Below are 27,141 nucleotides of genomic sequence, written 5' to 3' on the forward strand. Positions count from 1 at the left end.
TAAAGCAACGACATAAGAAAGCAGACGTTTTTGAAACTCCAATGAAAGCTCCTGCCGTTATCAACATATTTCCAGTGGCATAAAACCTTAATGTCAGAAGAAACTGTTGCATGGGATCACCCCTAAAAAATCAGCATTGATGTTATTCAATAAAACTGATGAGTCAGAAAAGTTTTTCACCTATTGCTTGGACATGATAATGAGAAGGAATTTCCTGCAGTAGACAAGGATACTTGTTTTTGTTCGACGAAATCGATTAATCCATATTATCCAGTTGAAAATTTTGTTCCCTCCCATCAAATTGAAGTGAAATGACCAGCGAAAAATATGAATATTTAATGTTGGATATCTTTTAATTGAAATCGTTAATTTGAATCCATATAAATTGATATTTTGTAACCTCCAAATTCGGATTTTTGTATTGAAATCTATTAATAGGCAATGGACCTACGAACACAAATTGAAATAACATTCTAATTAATCATAACATTGAATCATTCCATAACGTGAAATATTGAAAATAAACGATATTAATACTAATATTTCAATCAATCAATCATTTATTTCAATGCTCTACAATTCTTAGACAGTTCAATTCCAAAAATTCAAAAACTATAATATATAAACAAAAACCATATTTGAAAGATGGAATTTCAGAGGAGAAATCTGCCTAAGGTAAAACCTTGTGTGCAGATCTCCTCCTCCATTTATGTATGGCGCTGAGTGATATAGGCGGAAGAGGCATTTAATTATTATCGAAAAAAAAAAGAACTCTCCCAATGGGTGTGGCACTATATAGGTATGCTTTCTCGTCCTTCGCTTGGAAAAAGTCAATACTACACCAATGTGGAGAGATCGAAAATAACGTACTGTAGCCTGTTAATATGACAACCACCTATTTAGGAGGTTGTTCGAAGAGGAAGAGGTACTTTCCGTCCAGAGTCGAACTAAGAATAATTCGCAGTATAATTAGTACTCTATATTAATCTAAATTTAAAATATACAAAACACCTCAACATAAAATATGTTCATATATTAGTAGGATCTTGGCTATATTGGACAATTATGGGAGATGTGAATTAAACGCAGTTGAACTTTGTTGACGTTTCTGACACATTATTTAAAATTTACATCCAAAATAATGGAGTTATCCTCAATCATGACCAAAAAAACAGAAATTCGGTAATGTGGTAACATAGTCACTTTTTTAAATGCAGAAGCGAGAAAAGTTTCCTCAATCGACAACAATAGAAAATAGGAAACATTATAGTAGAGGCGTAGGGAAATAATTTCAGTACAGGGGGTGATTTTTAACTTTGAAATTTATATTTCAAAATTGAAAATCACCCCCTGTATTCCATTGCGAGTCGCTGATTTTTCTGGTTAATCACATAATTTCACATGCCAAATGTGGTTATGTTCCGGAGAACGCTTTCCGTGTTATAAAATTTTTGAATATAAGAGATGAAAAATCGATCCCTGATATCCCTTTGAGAGATTTTGTAAATTTTTTGGTTAATCACATTGGTATAGCGATTTCACATGCCAAGTATGATTATGCTCTGGGGAACGGTTTCCATCTAATGAAATTCTGAAATATGTATTACTGATGAAAAATCATACCTTGTATACTTTGGGGAATCGCTGATTTTTTTGTGATTAATCTCATGTAGGTACACAATAATTGAACTTTCGAAATATGGTTATTCTCTGACGAATACTTTCTGAAATAGTGAAATATAGATATTCAAGAATGAAAAATTCATAAATTCTTCGAAATAAATTCGATCATTAATTTTTCTGTATTCCATTCCATTGTTTCGCTTCAATTCCATTAATTCCGAATTCCGCATGTCCTCTACTTCATCGTGTAATGTAATTCGAATATAATTTTTGACTTTCTTCAGTGCGTCTTCTGGTCAGCGTCTTCGGGTGTTTCAGGCAAACGGTATGCTAAGTTCACATCGTTACTAAATATGGGGTTGATTTGAACATTTATGTTTATTGTGATCACGAAATGTAGCACACTGATAAATTAGCACCGTGAAGTTTATTGTTCTGATGCTATAAAGAACCATTTTTTCCATGAATTTATGTATTTCTGAAGTTTAAGTTTTTGCGTTTTTATTGACTTTATTTCTCTTTGATCTCGAATAATTACAAGATTCTGAAGAAGTGAGAAATGATAATATTTTGATAATTCAATCACAACCATGATTCTGAATATTTAATTAATGTTTTTTTTTCTTTAGGTGTTCGTGATTTCTAGTGAGCGATATCAGAATGAACGAATTGGATTCTCTCAGACAAGAAGCAGAAACGTTAAAAAACGCCATCAGAGTAAGTTGTCAATGTTGAAAAATACACCATCTATGGTCAAATTATACCAGGATCATACATCTTCTAAATTGGTAGTGTTATGACTTATGTGTTATGACTATTGAGTAGTTCACAAACGATTTGAAAATATGATTGATTTATTCGTATACAGTCTTGATATGATAGATATCCATTGCTAGAACAGAGATTAATTAACTAAAGATAGAATGATGCAGTCCTTTGAACAATAGGCTAGACGACGATATTAAAAAATCCATGAACTAATCGTCTCAACGCTGGTTTCTGAGCTTTTACCTGCCAATAGTTAATGGTCCCATAATTCTAAAGAAGGGATATGCTCCATTTAAAGTTCGCTGCGTTTCTGAGGTACTCTACCGTGCTTCGTTAATTGGAGGGACGACAAGTTTCTCTCTAACTCAATAGGTATCGCTGTAAGCAAATCCAAATCTTTGAAAATTCGAATTTGTAAATCTCTGGGATTGAATTAATTGTAATTTCTATTCAATGCCATCAATTTTGATTCTATTATTACGATGATGCTTGGCCAATTTTTATAGACTCAAGTACTAAGCTTTTTGCAAATATATAAAAAAATGGTTTTTCAACATGGAAACATATCGTGGCAAAAGTTTCACAGAACGTGAAAACATTTTGCTTGTGCCAAAAAGTTCACACAAGTTATTCACAATTCAACAAAAACGGATGGGGCAACAGTTGATCTAATGAAGGAACATATGGCTGGATATAGCGAGGAGGTTCCGAGGTAAAAATAGGGTGATACCAAAAATAGTTCATTTATGATTTTCAATATGGCAATTGCTGGTAATTTATTGAAAATCCATTGTTGAAATTTGTCTATCTTCACTTACATATATGAAATCTGATTTAATTAACATTTCTGTTGATATATTTTTTTCTAATCTGTGAACATATTCTTTTCTGATATAAGAAATAGCAGCATTGTCATCATCATGGCGTTTTACAACTACCTCATATTCAGACTAATAAATCTATATTTTTCGAAAACTGACAAATATAACCTCGATAAAGTGTATCTATTTGAAAGCAGGAGAAAGAACTCTACCGATTAGGAAAATAAAATACAGGGTGTTTCATTTGAAAAATACCAGTTCACATTAAATTTTTATGTTTATAATTCTTTTTTGCATTTCCTAGTACTCAATTCTGAGTCCCCTTAAAAAATACTTATTTGCCCATTTAAACGTTTTTATAGGACCAATATTAACTGAGATAGCTATTGAGTAAAATACTAACAATATACATGTAATACCAAAACTATATGGATTATGACTTTCGATTTAGTTTTCCTTCATTTTCCACTTAGTAAGAAAGTAAGAACAGAAAGCGATACGCCTTCAATTGAAAAAGTTATTAATTTTCAACTAGAACTACCTTTTAAACCGCAATAACCACCCTCCCCGAGGCCTACAATCTATATGGAGTGTGTCATTCGATTCAGTTTTCCTTTATTTACCACATACTAAAACCAGAAAACGGTATTATTATTATTATTTAAAGAAGTTATTAATTTTTATCTAGAAACCGCACATATTACCACCTTCTTAATGCTTCGACAATGTTAAAAACTATTCATGAAGACGAAAAAAATAAAGTCCCCATTTTTAAATTCTAAACAATAAATTACAAGCACTCTCCATATTGAAAATCATAAATATACCATTTTTTGCTGGCACACTACTTTTGCTATTGGACTGTACTTTTAGATTTGGATAACTTCACAGGAGTTTTACAGTTTACGTTTTGGAATGTATATAATCCAAGAACCCAAAAGATAAAATTCGTTCTTACGGCGTCCGCTGTCGAAGAATTATTCGCATAAAGTTTGGTACCAAAATCAGTTGCTATACCGCATGGATTGTTCTGTATCGATATTATGATATATTTTCGATGTTAATAGAATCCAATACAGTACTGTTATTATTGCTGTTGTATCTAATAAGAACAAATGTGCGCAAACTGGAACCGGGGCACAACATGAAAGTTTACCCCAGTCAGTAGAAAGTAATAGATACTTGAAAACCTTCTCTGGAATAAAAACCCTGTACTCCGAAGAGTTCAAAAATGTATTACTCGACTTGTTAAATTTTAATGATTACTTAGTTTTAGTCCAAAATTATCAATTATTCTAACTGCAATTATGTTTTGTGATTTTTTCACTTAAATATATACTTTTTTAATTGAAGGATTTTGTGATTTTTTCACTTAAATATATACTTTTCTAATTGAAGGATGCCAGAAAAGCTGCATGTGATACTAGCCTTGTGCAGGCCACTGCTAGTCTTGAACCCATCGGTAGAGTGCAGATGCGAACAAGACGGACACTCAGAGGACACTTGGCCAAAATATATGCCATGCACTGGGGTTCTGATTCAAGAAATTTAGTATCTGCCTCCCAAGATGGCAAACTCATTGTGTGGGATAGTCATACAACCAATAAAGTGAGTATAATTTTATTGTTCCTATAATCGAAAGCTTAAGATACCTCAACACATGAAGACCTACTACCTATTTTTACCTATTTTACTTTTACAATAATGTTGTTGATAAAACTCATAGTATTTATGTATATATATATATATACAGGGTCTTTCACGAGGAACCTCACCCATATTTATACGGGAAACTACTGAACGTATTTTCATGAAATTCAGCACTTATAAGTATTTCACGATGCTGATGAAATCTAAAATATTTTCAAGGCATGAGCACCTCCGGTTTTTCCGGAAATGACGTCAACTTCCGTTTTTCAAATTAGAACACCATTTTTTTATTGCAGAAATAGATTCCTTAGAAAATTTCAAGTTATTTTGATGTAACATTTTTCAGTTTTGGTTGGAAAATTCTCTCTGAGCGGGAAAATTGGAAAAAAAAAATCGAAAATAGAGCTCCGCTGAAACAAGAATAACGTCGAGGTTTTTGGATGGAAAATTTTCATTTTTGGGATTTTTCAAGATGTAAGATTGATGTATCCACTTTAAAAATCAAAATCGCGATTCATGATACAGGGGGTGAAAAAATCGCTTTCAAAGTTAGGGATGACAAAATCGTGAAAAATCAATTTTTTCAAATTAGAACCCCATTTTTTTATGGCAGATATTGAATCTACGTTAAAAAATAATGTGAGTGTATGCATCACACCCTTGCCCTAAAGTGGATATTTTCTGAGTTATTCACAAAAAACTGTTTTTCGTCTTGAATTTTCAGTTATTTCTTTTCCCTTCACGCCAAAAAGATGAAATTTTCAGGAACTGTTACTTAAACCATGTTTTAGATTTTACTACCCTAATATGCAAGAGAAAAAAGTTTCAGGTTGTTCCTAAATAGATGGCGAATTTTGATTCGAATTTGTATCGGAAACCTCTTTATTTCAACTTATCGGCCATCGGTTTTCTCTCCAGTGATAAATAATTCCTTATGAACCATATGCAAAAACTTACCATTTCATGAAAATACGTTCAGTAGTTTCCCGTATAAATATGGGTGAGGTTCCTCGTGAAAGACCCTGTATATATATATATATATATATATATATATTTTTTTTTTTTCTCTTTTAATTGTACATGGCTGAAGGACCTGGTGGATGGCCTATTGATTTTTATCAATAAAGAACTTGTTGTTGTTTTATTGTTTGAGGGACAATACTGTACAGCGTGATTAGGCGCAGTTGATCTGTTCGAATTATTCGATATCTTTTTACTCCTAGTGTCCAAACCAATTGCTTGCGAGGATTATTTGATCCACATATTGTTTTCTTGTCTGCCGGAATATTGTCGAACCATGTGTCACTTTCAGATTTCCAGAAACGATTTGGTCTCAAGAAAAACCGACTGGAAATAATATTTTTACCTCTTTTGGACAATAATTTATGGAACCACCGAACAGGGCATGCACTTTCGTTTGCATATATTTGAAACAATCCACTTACTATTTGTACAACTTTTCAATCCTCCTTGGCATGTTTTATTGAATATCGGATTGTATTCAATTCTGCTGGTTGGCGTTTCATAATTATTTTTCTCAATCTTGAAATAATCTATAAGGCAATCAGCTGGTTCACCACCTCGCCAAGCTAACTCAACAGATACTTACTATATGGTAAAATTTATTCTGTTTACTTTCTGGTGTACTTTCATCCTATAATTCAATGATTCTATCCAAATCACCAAACTCAAATTTGCTGAACTACATTCTCGCTTGTTTGGATCCTGCTGTAATCTTTTACGTTTTGCATTTCTTGCATCTCGCGCATTTTTGAATATCACACTGGTAAACGGGTCGAATACAATTTTGAGGTCATTGAAGTATTTTTCCTGTAGCATCTTACTCATGGTATTCCAAATTCTTTTTCCATTCGCTTCTTTATATTCAGTTTCGTCAGCTTTTCTCACATTTACCGCATAATCTTTCAATATACCCAGCAAACACAAATACGTATCAGAGATATAACATACACATTGCAACGTTCTATGTTACATAGCAATGTTATACGCCTGCTCCTTTCTGGTACTGCTCTACGACCGCTCTATGTCCGCCTTCCGTTACATAACATGCAACAAACTTGCCAAGTATCATGTATAGATCCTGTACAGATCATGTACCTTACATGATATCTCGAAAGATATCGCTGGTATATTACATCTGTAATATTGCTGATACATTCTTTATGTAACATTTACGTAGCTGATATATTTCTGTTATATAAAAATTAATATAGTTGATACATACTTTTTATATATCATTCAGATATTTGTTATGTTACTTTTATATATCATGTTTGTAGCTGATATATTTCTTTAATATATCTCACACAGAACTGAGATATTGTTTTATATTGCATGGAGAATTTTTTACTGAGGTTTTATGTAATATAAATATATACAGGCTGGCTCAGTTTTTTGTAGAATAACAGTTGTGAGAGTTTTAAGTTTTTAAGATGAAAACAAAATATGGGTCGTAATTTCATCATAAGCAAGTTATATCGAGGTTGTTCAAGTTACCAGATTTATCAATAAAATCTTTAATTTTGAACAACCTGATGTCAATAACCTCCTTATGTTTTTGTGAATTCATTCACCTATAAAGTGACTATGACGCTTTCATCCTAAAAGTGAATACACCAAGTTACTCTACAAGAACTGGGCCAACCTGTATATGGTTATATTACATAATATATACTCAGTAAAAAGTTCACCATGCAATATAAAAAAATTTATCCGTTCTATGTGATATAACCAAAAGAAATATATCTGCTACAAACAAGAGACATAAGAAAAATGTAATAGTTATTTGAATGTTTATATTACATATAGGTACTCAGAAGTAAATTCTCTATGCAATTCAAAAACAATACATACCTGTACAATTCTTTCTGGAGGAAAAACTAATCAAACTACAAATAAAAAATCTAAATATACCGACACCACACAAATTATGTTTTAGTGAATTTGTTGGAATTTTTTCAATATCTTCCGAACAAAAATATAACAAATGATACACAATACCAATTGAAACTAAAACGGCTGGTATCTAGCCGACATCAATTAATAAGAGATATATCACTTATAAATTACATGCAAAGAGATATTTATGAATTAAGGTGCATTCCAAAAATATATATTACTCCATCTCTCATTTTTTGCTAGAAAGATGTTTTTTAGTCAACAATATTATTATTTTGAACCTAGAAATTTCAACAAAAACCAGATTTCTTCGTTTGGTATGCACCACATTTGAAATATTACAAATAATTTATGAATAGTAAAACAGGATTTAATAATTTAACAATTGGGTGTTTGTTAAATGAAAGATCATAGAATTATTAAAAATTTTTAATGTAATCAAAGTACCTACATCAACCAAAATTTATTTTTGTCTCTTGATCCTCAATATGGCCAGCCTTATCCACTCGGCTGATATCTATCTTCTCAAAGTCTGCACATTGGATAAAAGATTGAGTTGCAAAACCTAAACATATTGAAATGTGATTAAAAAAATGGTATTTACAATTAAAATTCTCAGTAACAAGGTTTCCTGATTGGATAAAATAACCAATTTCTTCAAAAAGCAACATCGAAAAAATATAGAGTTCTTACATAATATAAAGTTATAAGAAAGTTTTGAATACATGAGTAAACTTCAGGAGGTGATTCCTCAATCTGAAACAGCAAAATTATTTATATCATACTAAAACATTTGATTTAACCTATCAGAATCTATTTCTCAAAAAGCATCCTTATGTGATCTGACATTGGTCATGGAAGAAAAGTGTATTGAGCATATATGAAATCTAGATGTTTTAATTTCACGAATAGCAGAGAATAACATAGGTATATACATCACAAACATAAATAAAATATAGCAGAAAAATAATCTAAGTAGTAAAAACTAGCGCACTATTCAGATACTTCTTATTTAGATGTTAAAACAATTGGGGTATTAGTTCAGAACTATATAGACCCAAATGCAAACTACCATAAAAAGGAAGAATATTGTAACGAATTCGCAAGCCCTACGCCACTGCCTCTTTCTAGAAGGTACCGGAGGCACCAGCTGCTTTCCAGTCAGGTGCGTGTCACCCCGGAGCTCGGCGCACTAGAGCTTCGAGCCCTTACTATGAGTGGAACGTGCCAAAACGAAACTGTCAAATTCAACGTAAACAAACCAGCGTTCTACAGCTGTCTCGTACTTTATGCGAAGTAAAGGTCTTCTTTCTCTCTCACACCTGTCAGGGCTCGAAGCCCCGCAAATGCGGGGGGTGCATCAGGGGAAAGGGGAAGGTAACGCGAGGGCTCGACGCCCTGTTTGCTGGAACACTACAAGTGCGCTTCGGTACACTTCGGAGCTGTACCGAGGAGCTCCTGACGTTGGCTGGAAAGCACCTACCGAGAGCTCGATAGAAAGATCAAGACGCTTCTAGGGAGAGATGCAAGCGGTATATAACCAATCGAAGCCGCAGAGCAGGGTAGTGCGACGGAAACGGCGGTCAGTGCCGTACACTCAATTAGATATAAGTTGTAGAAATAAATTAATGTAGTAGTGAAAATAAATTAGTGTAAGAGTTGGAACAAATCACCTGTAAGTAGTTATTTATAGTTGTGTACCTGAAATAAATTAGTGTTAGCCAGAAGTACCGATTTAATTAACCGAAAAACGTTACAATATCAAAATGCATATAATTTGAATGGGGAAGCCAGAAACCATGCACACATTCCATTAACGATCCACAAAAACATGCAGCAAATATATGCCTATTAACAGGCTTGCAAGTACAAAAGCAAAATGAAAGGCACATACAACAGCATTTATATATCTAAATGTAGTTACGTTGTCGAAGTATACTTATATTCACTTACCTCACATATTTTCACTATGAAACTAATCTGGAATTGATGAAAAATCATCGAATGTTGAATATTATTATTACAGTTTCTCACTTCTTATCTCACATATTTCCACGATGAAAGTAATACAGAATTGATGAAAAATCAAAGAATATTGAATATTATTATTATTATGATTCGTCACTTCTAATTAACAATCAAAAGTTAGAAAATGCATATCACTTTTCACTGCGAAAATTCACTTTTGTCCTGGCGAAAATCTCTGAACAGCTCATAGACCTAATATTAGATAGATATTAGAGAGTTATTGCAACGCACAAATAAGCGATCTTTTATTAAAGTATCCTGTAATAAAGGATCCTCTATCGTGGACGTTAAAAGTGAACTATTGCAAGGTGCTTTTAACGAAAGTCAGTATTTTGTATTCTGATAAATAAAATAATTCATTTGGTAAAAGTTCAAAATCGAAAATGAAAGAACAAATAGCGTTAGCAATTTTAGCTGGGACCATTATTGGGGAATTGATTTTTCATAATAGATACAGTTGGTGTAGAAAATATATCAAAACCAATTAAAAAAAAGACTAGTTGACTTGGAAAATTTTCACTACAAGTCTCGCAATCATTATCGAAGTTTATTTTTATAACTGCAAACTTCATTGTGGAAAATCATGGGCACTTCTAAGATAATTTGAATGCACATAAGTGGCTTTATAGAAATAGTTATTAGCTCTAGTTATAGGTAAGCTATTAGCTGAATTGAACTTAAATTATATATTATATTACCTTAATTCGTTTTTAGTCTACCAATTCGTAATATGGGAGGAGCTGTACCAAACTACTGGGGTTTTATCGATGGAACTATTAGAGAAACTTGTTGACAAAGTATCATCACTATGTAAAATATCAGTCTACTTTATGTACTTGTTTGAATGGAAGTCAATCAAGTATTTCTTTTCATGTAAAACCACCAGTATTGGAAGATTATTTTGTTTAACAGAATTGTGTTATGTACTTTTGTACCTTTTCCTAATTTTGAAAAAAGTGTACTTAACATATAATTTTATAATAACATTACTGATAATTAATTAGGTTCTGCATTGTGATTTGCTTTCTTTATGCTATGTTGATCCAATATATAAAAAAGTACTTAGGTAAAAAGTTTATTATTTCTTTCAAAACAATCCCATTGGTGTGTCCATATTACAGAATAAATTACTTATATTCAATATAAAAAAATAATATTCAGTATGCAGTAGCATTCTGTAGCATACTACATTATACATATAGGTAAATTCTTATTTCTAATAAAATTCGGGATTTATCAGTATTATTTTTAATTCTTTTAGTAGAATCAAAAAATTAAATATGATGTTTTGTTGAGAATCGTATAAGTTCTTGAAAAATTCGTTATTGAGAGCACATTTTTTTCCTCGAATGAAATGGTTCCCACAGATGCCCAAAATCAAGAAATGAAATGCAAATTTCTCAAAAAGTTCACTTTGTTTACCTAAGCAGCTACCAATATTTATAGGTTAGTTCTTGCTGAATAACGACGGAAAATATTGGGCATAAACAGATATCTGTCAAACTAAAGGATCCTTAAATAAAAGTTGGTCGCCTGTATTTAACTAAAGTAAGGAAGGCCTGTATTTTAGATTTAGACAATCCTTAATATCTGACTCAATGCGCATGCGTACATGTCAAAATAAGAGATCCTGTAATAAAAGATCGCTTATTTGTGCGTTGCAATAACTCTCTATTAGGTTTATGGAACAGCTCAACTTCAATAAAAATTATGTTTATGTGACGTGAATTCCACAACATAACCTCATTAATATTAACGCCAGATGATATTCTTGAGGTATATTTTTTATATAATATATACGTACATTATATGTAATTATAACAGTACTTGTATAGATCTGAGTAATATATCATGAATATGCTTTATTTACATAGCTTTTACATAATATTAGCAATGTAAAATATATATTGCGAATGTTACATATATGATATGTAACTATATTGCACACTAGTAGATATCAGAGTAATATTGTTTTTAGGGATGCTGGAAGATGTATCATATACGTAACTTCAGTAATATAACAATGTTACATATATGATACATGAATAAGTCAAATAATTTCATAGATATATGAAATGTTATGTATCAGATACATTAGTTTTGAGATGTATCTGGTATATACCTCATTTCTTAGGGATGTTATGTAATGGGAAGGCGCATATAACAACTGGGTATTAGCCAAACTAGGCAAACTCGTTTCAAAATTCAATTCGTATTCTCTGGTCACACAAAACTTGAGAAATATTTTTCATACATATTTTTTTGATTTGGTTGTATTTTTTGGTATATTACTAGATATAATATTATTAATTGTTTCGTCAGATGAATTACCAAAAAAAAAAAAAATCTTCGCGAAATTTTCAAACCAGTTGTCAGTTTGAAGTTCGAGTTCAAAAACTTGATATGATTGATGTCGAACACCAAATTGAAAACACCATATATTATGTAGGGTATTATCGCTGTAATCCATTAGTGATTGGATGAAATTTGATACATGACTCAAAATTAAGTAATTTGATTGGTTACTATAGTTAGTGAAAAATTATCTAAGGTAATACAACCAGTGCTTCAAATATTATCGATAATTTTTTCTTTTCCACAAAAACTTGTTTATTTGGCAAAAACATGAAAACAAACCGATTGATAAAATCACGAGACCGTTAGGAAGAGTGATTTTATCTATATTTGGTTTGTTTGAATGTTTTTGCTTCAAATAAACAAGTTTGAGTGAAGAAAATAAAAAATTATCTGATAAAATTTGAGGAACGAGTTGTATATGAGAGGATTATTTTTTTCAACAATTTGAATGTTCAATATTTTATTGGGTGATGGCACTGAATCGGTTTGTATTCATTTCTCAATTATGCACTTTAAGCTGTCAATAATGACGAATTCAAAGTAAAATTTTGACGTTTCAATGTAAACAAGGTATTATCGATGAGGAAATGTTATTTTATCAGTATAATCCCGAATGATTGGCTGGAATAATGCATTGCTATTAGTCGAAACCACCAAAATGTCAGATTTTGATATGTGAAAAAAATGATCAAAATAAGTTTGTTACCAAGCCTCCTTGATTTTACGAAACAAAATCATATCTATGTCACCACATGTCATACTGTCACAATCCAGAACTAAATGAATGGAATAGAATTTATAAAAAACAAGCTGCAGAAAAATTGTATTGAGAAAAAAAAATGAAAAGAAATCATCTTTCAAATGGCACAAAGGATTTTCTTGGGGGGAAAAAATTGACGTGACACCTGACGATAAGTAAAATCACTCTGATAAAAAGGAAAGGCTACATTCAGAGCATAAATCAATTGTCCTGTAAATGGTGTACGAATTTTATATTCGAAAAAAATAAATTTTCTCCATCCATCAAAATTTATTTGCTATATAAATATGATGAACAAGATGAAATGAAATTTGAGACAATGAAATCAATACATTTTTTTTTCAATTCAAAATAGAAGGAATAGTTATTTATAATACAAGTGCAGAAGGCATTGATATTCTTCCACGAGTTCAAAATTCAAAAACGAGCCACGAAGTGGCGAGTTTTTGAATGAACGAGTTGTAGAATGAGCCTTCTGTACGAGTATTATACATTATTTTTTCTAATTCATTGCATTTTTATTGAAATTAATGAAATATTTCCATAAATATCATTTAGTGATTTTTGCTTGGAAAAATATTGGTTGGCAGAACTGATTTCCTTAAGGCAAATTGATGAATTGACAGATAAAGCCGTGGCGGAAATATCGTAGTACCAACATATAATAATAAAATATAACCATGAAAACTGTGCGTTTCTGATATATTCTCGCACGATTTTGTTCTACAAGATGTGGAAGAATGAAGGGAATAACCACAGAATTAGAGAAAAATAATTTCAATGTTCTTCATTGGTAATTGAAAATTGCCAAGTCTTTTCGCCGATTATGGAATATTTCTCTTGAATTATTCAATTTTGAATAGCTGAAGTTTATATAAGTATATACATAGATTCAACTTCAATTTTAAAATGCTTTTTTAAACTGCCTACAGGTCCATGCAATCCCTCTTAGATCATCATGGGTTATGACCTGCGCTTATGCTCCTTCTGGGAGTTATGTAGCTTGCGGTGGACTGGATAACATATGCTCCATCTATAGTTTGAAAACAAGAGAAGGCAATGTTAGAGTCAGCAGAGAGCTTCCAGGTCACACAGGCTATTTATCATGTTGTCGATTTCTTGACGATAATCAAATTGTTACAAGCTCTGGTGATATGAGCTGTGCATTATGGGATATTGAAACTGGACAACAAGTTACATCCTTCCTTGGTAAGAAAAATTTTTTGGCACCTTTGTTTTTGCAGTGAACATAAATGGAGTAATATACGTTTATTTTATAATTTTATTATTTTACACAATTGTTTTCTCAACTACATTCTAGTTTGGTTACAACTGCAAAATGTTAGCGACCATACTCACCTGTTGAAATCAACATGTAGTTGAAAAACAATTATTGTGCAAGGTTCTAGCTCGATTAGTTTTGGAGTTATGAATTTTTCAATACCCCCTTTGATAATGGTACATATATAACCATCATCAAATCTTCTTTCTCCTTAACTACAATAATGTCCTCTAAATTTCGTTGTCGCAGATTGTCATTCGAATTTTTTTTATCTATTAATTGTAATTTGCATATGAAGTCTACAGTAGTGCCTATACCTGACACACCTTATCAAAAAACCTTCTAAAGGGTACTACCAAAAAAGGACTTTTATGTGAGACTTGAAACATTTAAGCATCTTTAATTCGTGAGTGTAATTTACTCTTACTCTTTAATACATAAATCCTACCATGAGAAATAAGTGGAAAATAATAATGATAGATTTTGAATGTTTTCACCATTATAATGAAAAACTTAACATTAAAAATGTAATGCTGGAAGCCACTTCTTTCCAAGAAAAAGTATCCATAGAGCAGGTCATCATTCTGAGTTGTGTAGGTACTTTGTTGTGTAGAAATTTCACATTTTTTAATATTGGAGAGACCCAAATATCTGCAAAACACAGCCAACAAGTTGACTTCTGAAAAATTGTAAAAGAAAGTTGAGTCCTTTAAACCTTTTAAACTGATGTAAACAGGATGTTTACAGGATTTTAATGAACACCTTTGATGAGAACACACCAACCTCAATTTCGTCACCAGAACCATAGAAAATTCAAGCATAATATAAACAAGAGCTCAATGTTTCCGTAGTAACAGACACCAAGTTGGTGCTTTTTCCGATTTTATTTGGAATTGAAAAAAAAATTTTTTTTCACTAAGAATATTCAATCAATATTATAAATTAAACTATCTCTTTTTCACAGGTCACACTGGTGATGTTATGTCGTTATCACTCGCTCCAGACACACGTACCTTTGTTTCTGGTGCATGTGATGCATCTGCCAAAATGTGGGACATCAGAGACGGAGTTTGCAAACAAACTTTTCCGGGACATGAATCAGACATTAATGCCGTCACTTTTTTCCCTAATGGGTGAGATAATTCTTTGATTAACAATAATATTATCTAAGTTGGCTTTAAATTTATTAATAAAAATTCCCAGTAAGACAGTTCAATCTGTCTAATTCATGAGAATTTAATATATAACACAATATGTGTTACTTATAATTATTCTGAGGTTGTTAAAGTAAAAAGTACAACAACAAATATTAATTATCGAAAATCGATTTATTGTTTTCAAAATATTCCCCCTGAAGATAGACGTGTTTCAAAGCACCGCGATCGTATTTTTTGAACATTTCTTCCGACCAATAGACACAAGCATTTTTTTGAACAATTGACAAATTGTGTGGGATTCAACAAAAACAAATTTTTTCGACATGTTCATGCAATATTGAATGTATGCGCACCTTGACCTAAAGATCTATTGTGCATCCTCGCACTATTTACCAGTCCGGGACCTGAGCCTTTCTGTGAGCTAGGAAAAGACCAATATAAGGCTTCGGTCCAGCAATAGGAGTTGAATAACAGGATAACCCACTGGACTAACGCTCCTGGACTTACTCAAGCCAAGAAATTCGTGAAGATTTCACCTACCTACGCTAAAAAGCTCTTGAAGCTGTCACAAGCCGAGCTTCGGGTGATGATGGGACTGGTGGAACGTCATTGACGACCTCCTTGGGTTTCCATGAATGAGTAGGGTAGAGAACAAAAGATCTACATGGTTGCAGTTCCCGGAAGGCTTACCGAGCCACAACCGAGCCCCAGTTCAAATAATAATAATAATAATGCCAGTCCGGCAATAGTGTCTCAGTATATTTTATCATCTATCTGGGGACTACATCCATCACTTGTTCCGAGTTTAAAAACCAGGAGTCAAGGTGTTGTAGACTTTTCTGGTGAAAAGCTTCACATTCCCATAGTGTTTGGCTGATTCAGTGGCTTCTTGGCAGAAGCGACATGTGTCTTCAGGCGCTTTTCCCACGTTATTCGCATGATACCTCGCAGGACACTGTTCCGCAAGTGCTCCTGTTTCCTTAGTTCCTGTTTACTGAGTCAGAGAACGTTTTTAGTCCAGCTCCTTGAGTAGAAGAGGAGTGACTTGGCCTGTCTATGACCATTGATCGCACTAATGCCTAAGGTTGTCTCAATCTCACGATAGGTCACATGACGATCTTGCAATATCAGTTCGCGCACAGCATCATGGTTTCTGGAACAACCACTGATTATGGACGACTTTCACGAAATTCGTCGCGGAGCGAACTACGACTTCGATTGAACTCACCATACCATCGATAAACACTGGTCCTTGATGAAGCTTCATCGCTAAAATTGAATTAAGTTCATTGATGCACTGTTGCTGAGTTAATTCACGTCGAAAGTAGTGGAAAATATTCGCACGAAAATATTCACGATAAAATTAGCCGATATGAATCTTTTGAGGTCTCTGAACAAAACAAATAGCAGCAGCTAGAAAACCATCGATGAAAACACAGGACTAGTCCTAACTTACGATGAAGAAGAAGAGAAGAAAACAAATAGCACTAGTATGTCGAAAAGTTCTGAGTATGCGCAACTTAAAACATGTCAAACTTTACAATAGAGCTGCAACACTAGGGTTGTCAGTATTGTCCAATCCCGAAATATGATAAGCAACTCTCATAACATGATGTTAAGATTAAGATTAAAGAAAGCTTGAATTTCAATATAATAATAAAAACTAATAATTTTTCAAATTTCAGGTATGCCTTTGCCACAGGTAGTGATGATGCCACTTGCCGTTTATTCGATATTAGAGCAGATCAAGAACTGGCGATGTACAGCCATGATAATATTATCTGCGGTATAACGAGCGTCGCCTTTAGTAAATCCGGTAGATTACTGTTGGCGGGTTATGATGATTTCAATTGCAATGTTTGGGATTCTATGAAAACAGAAAGAGCAGGTAGGTTGTTTCTTCTAGTTATAGTATGGATTATAAACAATCAGTAACCACTCCACTTTATTATAAAGGGGTCATACATTGCGCTATTTGAAACTTGATAATTTATTCTGTTATTACCGAATGAATGACAAAATGAGTAGTTCACTCTTGAAGACTATCAGTCATCAAGAAAAAGGTCTCCTTTTCGGTCTTGTAATGAGAAATCATTCCTAAAGCCAAATGAACTGATAACATGGTCAACGGTATACCGATGCTCTAGGTAACGGGAAACAAATATATTAAAGGTTCGGAGTAGAATGTCTTATACACTCAATATGGCAGATATTTCGGATGAAAATGCAGTGAAGGAAACACCAAACATAGGACCACCCAGGTCATCAGTCTGTTACTATGATGATATAATATTAGCAATATGAAAAGACCAAATAATATTTTATTTTATTTTTATTTATTTTATTTTTAATTTACATTAACTGTACAGGGTGGGCAAATTTCGATGTTTTAGCATAACAACTTTTAAACCAGGGGAGATAGACCAAATCTGATACCCCACTCTCGTTCTTTTTTTCTGAGAAACTAACAAAGGTAGTATTTATTTTTGGCCACCTTCTTTTGTTTTCGAGTTATAAGCGAAAATTGGAAAAATGGCTATATCGAAAAACATTTATATCTTCGCTAATACTGATGATAGGGCTCTGAAATTAAAACATTATACAGGCAGTTTTCCACGTAGAATCCAGTGGCGTGCTCGTCTTTTCAAAAGGGTTTTTAATTACGAAGCTATGACCCAAAGTTATGTTTTTTTAAAGATTTAAGATTTCTGTGCCATTTTTTGAAAGCTTAATTTTTCCTGATTTCAAAAATATATAACATCGTAGGGTTTGCATTAAAATAAATAACAGAAAATAGGCAAAAACCTTTTTTTATCTAACCGTCCCAATATTTCTATGGTTTCAACTGTTGATGAGCACAAAAAAATTGACCTTTCTATAACAAGAGCAGTGTCCTTCTGTCAATCTGATTATTTCTATGCTTTTCAATCATTTCTACAGAATTCGAATCTAGATATATTTCATAAAAATAGTTTCAAAAATATAAATGAACTCGGAGAAATTTTCCTAGGTTGCTTGAACACAGTTTCCAATATTCATCTATTGAATTTGGTGCGAAATATCGAGAAGATGTGTAGACTGTGCATTGTGTAATTGTTGTCATTATTAGGTTAAATATTATTTCTTGTTTGTTTCCTTCGTAATTATATTGTTGAGTTCAATCATATATGCATTGTTTCATATGCTATTTAAAATGGATTGGTACTTGTGCGTATTCATTCTGGAGACCTATGAAAATAATCTTCTGATACATCCATCTCATTACAACTCTTTCGATTGAAACATTCGATCTTGTGGATCTTTTCGTTATTTCCAAGTCAATTTTTAGATAAAAAAATTTATAAAATATATCTAGATTCGAATTCTGTAGAAATTAGTGAAAAGCATAGAAATAATCAGATTGACGGAAGGACACTGCTCTTGTTTTAGAAAGCTCAAATTTTCTGTGCCCATCAACAGTTGAAACCATAGAACTATTGGGACGGGTAGATAAAAAAAGGTTTTTGCCTATTTTCTGTTATTTATTTTAATGCAAACCCTACGATGTTATGTATTTTTGAAATCAGGAAAAATTAAGCTTTCAAAAAATGGCACAGAAATCTAGTGTTCCTATTTAAAAAAACATATCTTTGGGTCATAGCTTCGTAATTAAAAACCCTTTTGAAAAGACGAGCACGCCACTGGATTCAACGTTAAAAAGTGCCTGTATAATGTTTTAATTTCAGAGCCCTATCATCAGTATTAGCGGAGATATAAATGTTTTTCGATATCGCCATTTTTCCAATTTTCGCTTATAACTCGAAAACAAAAGAAGGTGGCCAAAAATGAATACTACCTTTGTTAGTTTCTCAGAAGAAGAGACCGAGAATAGGGTATCAGATTTTGTCTATCTCCTCTGGTTTAAAAGTTGTAGTGCTAAAACATCGAAATGTGCCCACCCTGTACACCCTCAATGCAAGTTACATATTTTGCCTGGCAAGGATTCCACACTGAACTGAAATATGTCAATTTACTCCTTACCAAAGCTTGCTACACAGAGGAAATTGCTTCAAAGGATGAAAATTCCCTACAATTACGAATCACAAAACCCATCAACCTCATAGCACTTGCCGTTATATCTCCAATATGGGAAGAAAATGTGAGTTTCTGATCGAAAACAATACCCAGATCTCTTGACTCATTTACTTTTCTTAATAGCGTGTTATTAAGGTGGTAATCATAAGCAATAAGTGATCGCCTCCTAGTAAACGTCATAGTTTTACATTTACTTATGTTTAGGAATAACTTATTCTCCACACACCATGTATGCAATCTGTCACCTTGCAACAATAAACAATCCCGGCGATCCCCAATCTCCCTGTAAATCTTTAAATCATCTGCAAAAAGTAATTTTTGAGAATAACAAATATCCGAAATGTCATTGATGAACAGGAGAAATAACAGTATTCCTAAATTAGAGCCCTGTGGTACGCCCGAGGTCAAAACAAATGATAACGACCTCACTCCCTCATTCTGCAACTTGTTTACAATCTATTAGATAACCAGCATTAGATTCCAGCAGAGACAGGAGAGCACCCGCAATACCAAAGTTGGACAGCTTCCTCAGCAGTTGTTGATGCGAGGCACGATCGAACGCCTTGCTAAAGTGCGTATAGACCACATCCACCTGATTTCGACAATCGAGTGACTTGGAAACATATTGAGTGAATATACATAGATTCGATGCAGTGCTCCGAGACCTGACAAAACTGTGTTGATACTCAGATAATGTTTGAACGTGGTGATAAATTATATCAGACAAAACTATGTGGATCAACTTAGAGAAAACTGATATTAGAGCAATTGGCCTGTAATTAACAATAACTACATTATATGAGACTGTACGAGTCTAACCAGGATACCATCTGGTCCCACAGTCAATTTGTTCTTAAGCCTTTTGGATGCTGATATGACAAGGTCCTCGGAAATGAAGAAATATTTCAAAAACTGTTGGAGTTGCCAAGTTCTTCATCTCCATCGTTGATATCTGACAGATTTTTATCGTCATTCATGACGTATACACTTCTAAAATTTTTTGCAAATTTTGACTATAGACTCGGGAATTGTTGAAGTCTCCTTATCAAAGTGCATCTGTCCGGGATTTCGAGACTTATTTTTTTTAGAATTTACGTAGTTCCAAAATCTCCGAGGATCCCTCTTCAAATCGTTCTCAGACTTTTGAATGAACTCTCTGTAGGAAAATCCAACACCGGGTTTAACCCGTATCAGTCTTTTGATAGCTCGAGATAGAAAAATAATTTGTGTTTTCTGTACATTTTTAGGTAATGATTTTTGGTCTTTATTTGAGTAATTGAGTCGTTTGAATACCACAATGGATATCAATTTTTTAAGGTTACACACTTTGCAAATATATTAGGAATAATAAGGTCAAAAATATCACTAGTATGGTTTACATCTTTGATTTTACCTAATTGTTGACACCAGTCCATCTTACTGAGAAGCCGACAAAATTTTTGATCATCCAAAATTGTACCGTTTTGCTCTGGAGGAGAAATTTCCAGGGACAGTGGGGTAGGCTGGAACTTGCACAATAAGTACTGGATGATGTGAATCAACTGGCAATAATGGATCGTCATGGGGTGCACTTCACAAACTGTTTCCTTATGTGTGAGAACCAAATACAGTTTAGTTATGGTTCACAACCTCGTTACATTGCTTCATTTCACAAAAGTTGAGAAAGCTGTTGAAACGGGCTGTCAAGTTAGTTTGTAGGTCACAATCATAAAAATTTTGAAGTTCTGGAATATTGAAGTCACTCATAATTGTTATATATATATATATATATATACATATATCGATTTATTATTCTTTGTTGTTTTCTAGCTATTTTCCTGTCTATATCTTCATTATTTTCTCTTAATTCAAAAAATTCATCATACTCAATCATAGAAATATTTGGTGGAATGTATACTGATAATATAATCATTGAAATATAATTAGCTCCAGAAATTTTCACCGCCAGGACATCAATTTTTAGAATAGGACAGTCAAGCTCGTAGATTTCCGAATTGTATTCATCACTGTTAACTGCCAGCAAAACTCCTCCTCCGCGAGTTCCTGTACTACGATCTTCACGATAAACTACATAGTTTTGTGGAAATAACTCACCATTGGGTACTCCCTCCCTCAACCAGCTCTCAGTAATAACAACCACATAATATGTTGATTGACACATGGACTATCATATCACTTATTGAAAACTTTCAATTGGAATATCTATGCCAAATTTAAGTTGAATATCTGGTACTATTAGAGAAAAACTTGGAAAAAAAATCAAACTTAACATCCTGTATTTCGAAAACAAAGCGTTTGCGGGCCTATGTTTATAGGACTTCATTTTTAAAATGATCCAATCAATCTGTAATTATCGTTTGTACCTCCAATTCAGGAACACACTTGATGTAAAGAGTATAATAGTGAGGATTGTTATTCTCAAAAATTAAATATTCAAATAATTTGCACAAATACCAAGTTCAATATGAATGTCGGCTTTCATTTACTTTTACTATTACAGTTTTATAGTTTGATGAAATCAAATGTTACTATTGAAGTTGGCGTTATACTTTTATGATTTATGCATAAAATCAACTATTCATAAAGGAATGAAGATTTAAATTGTGTTGCCTATGCATAGTGAGGGGAAATCAACAACCTAATGATCTAAACAATTCTAAATGGACAATCAATTAAATGAGAAATAAAATATAAACTGACCTAAAATATGCCTGATTTCAAGAACAAATTACAAATTATCATCTCAAACATTAATCTAAAACGTAATGGGTAATGAAATGGGTAAGAGTAACAGGGTCCTCTTAGTCTGGGTTCCCGGCCACTCGGGAATCAGAGGGAATGAGGAGGCCAACACACTTGCCAGAAAAGAAGTACAAACTCCTTTCATCAGCCCGGAACTTTTCTGTGATGTAGACAAATGCACCTACAAGAAAGAGTTTCAGAAAAAGGAGCTAACCGAAAGAGAAAAATTTTGGCGGAATCTTCCTGGTCTAGATCACTACTCAAAAAAGTTTCTTTGAAACTGACTCTAAAAGATCGAAGAAGTATCTGGATCTTAGTAAGAATATGCTACACCTCCTCACTGGATTCCTCACAGGGCATTGCCGCCTTAGGAAACACCTCATGAGAATGGGTCTAACAGAAAACGTAGAGGGCAGATTCTGTGGGGAGGAGGAAGAAACTCCGGATCACCTGGTGACGGAATTCCTCGCCATCGCTAGCCAACGCAAAGCCTGCCGTGGACACGAAACTTATAGAAGTGAGGAATTAGCCTCCTTGAAGCCATCCCAGATATTGGAGTTCATCAGAACTCTGAAACTGGAAGGCTAGCTGTAGATCACGTAATGGAGAGAATAGCTCTGATAGGGGGCACAATAGACCACCAATAGACGTTGGAGAATACAACCCAACCCAACGAAATCAAAACTCGTCATTTTCAACCATAAAATCAATGCCAACTCTCCCAATATAAAACTTGGAAGTGACACAATTACTCCAACAGATTCATGCAAATACCTAGGCATAAAGATTGATAACAAATTGAACTTCAAAGCACTCTTAAAACTTCAAAAGAAAAAAGCCATAACACGAGCTGGGCATTTTAGATCTCTTACATATAAAAATATGGGAATCAGTAAAACAGCTAGTACCATATACAAGATGATATGCAGACCTTTATTGGACTATGGACATATAATATTCTCAAATTCGACAAAGACAGCTCTGAATACAATTGAGGTAGCGGAAAGAACTTGCTTACGTAAGATTACAAAAATGAGACATCCCAACAACCTACTGCACAATCCATCCAATCAACTTTTTTATCGGACAACGGAAATAGAACCAATACTGGAAAGAATGCAAAAACTAAGCAAAAAATTCATCAATAACCAAAATAATATCAACATAATAGAGCCATTGATACACCATTACAGTAGAGCAACTATACCAAAGGCAAAGTTGCCAGCTACCACTTTTTGAACACTTGGAATCACTAGGATGATGTTTATTTTTATTTTTTTAACATTTATAAATAATATGTAATATAAAAATGTATGTAACTGGCTGGAAGACTGCGGTCGATAGCCATTTAATTTTCATGATCAATAAGTTTAGTTTCTCTCTCTCTCAATAGACCATTAGGTCGCAGTGAAACGTAATTTCCTTAATTAAATCTAAATCTAATCTAATCTAAAACGTAACAGTATAGACGTATAAGAACATATGTGTGAAGAGGGTGACAATGCATGAGGTTTTTAAACCACTTAGGGAATGGAATGGTGTCCCGTACATCCGTTTCCTAATGGATTAGAGTACCTGGTTGCGCTAGCCCTATAAGAAACGGAAAAATACGCCCCGGAGTGACACGCACCTGACTGAAAAAACTTTATGACTAGCTGTTGAGATTGCTATCTCTGTAAATCTTAGCAGAGAAATTATTCTTTCAGTTAGCCTACGGTGTTCTCAAATGCAAGATAGTGAAGTGAATATATCAGTTGTAAATTTGTAAATTCAGTAAGTTTTTTGAGTTATGAGACAGTATGAGGAAAAATTGTATTAAAAAATACGAAAATTCCGAAAAGTACGTCCCTCTTTATGATGATTCAGTTATTTAATCTATTAGCTGTTTATTCATTTTGTACATTTTGGGATAATTTATTTTTCTTTTGGTTGGTTTCAGTATTTTATCAATTGAAATTGAATTTCTACACAAAAAACTTGAATCAGATAGTGAAGGTTTTGGAACAACGATATCATAATTTTGATATTTATATTGTTTTTCCTTGTGGAAGCTATATAGCAGATTGGTGACTTGCCACATAAGATTCCAGTGAAATCTTACTAATAGATTTTGAGATAACGAAATTTTACAAATAAAAATAATTTTTAATCTTGCAATGTGGGGAATTTTGAATGAACCTTAATGAATTTGAAATAATATTTTATTTTAATACCTTAATTACTTTCAGGTATACTAGCAGGTCACGATAATCGAGTAAGCTGTTTAGGCGTTACTGAAAATGGTATGGCAGTGGGTACAGGTTCGTGGGATAGTTTTCTACGCATTTGGAACTAGATTACATATTGAAAAGCAACAAACAGTTCTTTTCTTACCCACCACATCACACTGATGTTATTTCATTTAGTATATTTTCTCAGCATTTATACAATTCGATGGTTAGTTCCACTAGTGTGCTTAACCATTTCATGTCTCATCTTGTCGAATGAACTATGTAGCCATGTAAAGTTAAAATTATATTTCAAACTTATTTTAAGCTCTATGTATGTATTTATAATTTATATTTTCACACAACACAAATTTTCAAAAATCCAAATTTATTTGTTATATTTCCAAAAATTGTAATATTTATTTTAGAATTTTATAAATGACATTATTGAATAAACAGTATTCATTTTATGCTTTGACAATTCCTAATTTTCTTAGAAACCTTCATAGTTACGGTGAGATGTGAAGTGTTGGAGATGAAATTTACAATGTTTGTGGTTAGGTACAAAAAACTCAAGACCAATGTTTAGGAAAATATGTTGTTTATTTCATATATCTATATATCCATATAGCGATCAATATTCAAAAGAATTTCCAGTTTATGTGGAAATTTCAGTGTGGATGACCAACTTTGAATTTTTGAATTAGAACTTATTTCTAAAATATACGGATATATGAATATAAAATATGAATTCTTTCAAATCCTTATGAGGAATCTTAATGGCATGTGCTAGTCTTTTTACCAAATATTTAATACATGTGCCATAAAAATTATTTGCTGCAACTACTATCATATTGAGTTTTTCACACCATGAGAACCAAAAGTGAATGTGTGGTGTAAAATTATATAGCAAGTTCAAAACTTTGAGATACTGCCTCCCTTAACTCAAACTGTTTCAAATGACAGTGTTCTATTTGATAGTTTTCATTTCACAAAATTGTTGAGGAGCATGTACTGCTTTGATTGTACGAATTCTTTTCCAAGTATTTGAAATACATACGAAAATTCATATTTGGGGGAATTTCTTTTCAATTGATTGTCATAATCTGTCACTATTGAACATAATTCTGAGGGAACTACCTCCAAATTTGCTTCTTATAATTTAGCAATATATTAGTGAATTGAACACTAAATAAACAGTCCAGACAAATGTAAATGAAACCAAATAAAATTTACAGTTGTTCAGAAGAATGCACAGTGTAGATATAATCTTCTTAGAGTCTGAACTTGTTAATTATGAGATGAGCAGTACATATTTCGATTCAAAAATGATTTTATTTATTTTTTTTGTATATATTAAGTTCTTTGTATAAGTGCAAGCATTTAATATAGGGACTAAGGTTCTTGCAAATTAATACAAAACAAATATAATAATATATTAAGGATACCTATAGCTTTGCTTATCAGAAAATGATTGTATATCTGTGAGTGTTGATACTTTTCACTTCAAAAAACCCTAGCAAAATATGTTCGATGAGCCACTTGAGGTCAGATATTTTCAGATATTCTGTTATTTTTCTATTCAGGGTAGTAGTAAATTGATTATCTGATTCAACACCGTGTAATACTATCTTTCCCCTCTATCAATTCAAAAAGCTGTAACAGAAAATCCTTCCTTTGCTCGAAATTCTTGATCTCGAATTATTTCGTTTCTCTAGTGAGATAATGAATAATTTACCCTGTAGTATGAAACAAAAAACGGAATTTCTGAGAAGATATTTGAAAAATGGACATGTTGAACATAATACTGTATGTATGAATTGTATGAATAAGTAAGAATGAAAAAGTTGCATTGTAAATTGGATAAGTATCCTTTCGTAACCAATTTTCAAAAATTGTAAAGAAACACTTTCGATCTTTTCTATAAAATAAGGGCTCAAATTGGCTACGAAAGTTTACGTTTATATTATGGTGAATTTTATCTTTTTATATGTGAGCTAGTTAAAAAAATACGCCAAATATGATCCCAGATTACAATGACACATCGAACACCCATGAACTCAAAATAAGTATTCTTGTCAAAAAATTATTTCAACTTACTGGTTGATGAGTATGTTTTTATATTTATGAATCAACTAAATACCTATAGAGTTAGATCCTAGAATAATGACGCCCTCAACCTTGTACGTTATGAAATTAATACTACAAGAGTTAATAAAAAAAAAAATTCATCAATTCCATTCTTCAATGAAGGGGCAAATTATCCTAGAACTCATGTTTTCTCTTTAAAAGATTTTAGTGGACATAACATAAATATGTGGTGCATACGATAATGTTCTATCAATCATGGATATACCATGTGGCTAGCATTTGTATTTTTTGTGTTGTCTTTGAGGCTAAATGTATGTAGTTTCAAGTGCAACATTTCAGTGTTGAAAATATTGTAAAATTACTCTTAATTTCTTATAAATCTGTTACCACAGCTGCAAAATCGTTCAGCTTGAATTTTAGAAATTGAATGTGACAAATATTGCTGTTAAGTTTGAATTTCTACATTACTTGATAAACACACATTAAATTATTATTTTTTTTTTTTTGAGATTGGTGTCTATGTATACTTTATCAAAGAATAGGTTAGATTAGATAATTTTTTATTGTTAATATTTTGAGAGGGTATGGCGTGTGGAAAAATAATATAGCAAACATATATGTTAAATTGTAATGTACCAACTAAATACATCATTAAAATATC

The 27,141-nt window shown here is 32.6% G+C and overlaps 1 protein-coding gene across 1 annotated transcript in view; it reads left to right on the plus strand.

The window, feature by feature from the left end:
* Window positions 1–27,141, plus strand: part of LOC123677078 (guanine nucleotide-binding protein subunit beta-1) — a 38,689-nt gene extending 11,548 nt beyond the window's left edge. The window contains exons 2-7 of the mRNA XM_045613523.1: window positions 2,253–2,340; window positions 4,611–4,820; window positions 13,860–14,136; window positions 15,174–15,342; window positions 17,052–17,254; window positions 24,411–27,141. Of these exons, the coding sequence (XP_045469479.1) occupies window positions 2,284–2,340; window positions 4,611–4,820; window positions 13,860–14,136; window positions 15,174–15,342; window positions 17,052–17,254; window positions 24,411–24,517 (1,023 nt within the window). The 5' untranslated portion in view covers window positions 2,253–2,283 and the 3' untranslated portion in view covers window positions 24,518–27,141. The remainder of the gene's footprint in view (window positions 1–2,252; window positions 2,341–4,610; window positions 4,821–13,859; window positions 14,137–15,173; window positions 15,343–17,051; window positions 17,255–24,410) is intronic.

The sequence above is a fragment of the Harmonia axyridis genome, chromosome 3 (assembly GCF_914767665.1).
Source record: "Harmonia axyridis chromosome 3, icHarAxyr1.1, whole genome shotgun sequence".
NCBI classification, from domain to species: Eukaryota; Metazoa; Arthropoda; class Insecta; order Coleoptera; family Coccinellidae; genus Harmonia; species Harmonia axyridis.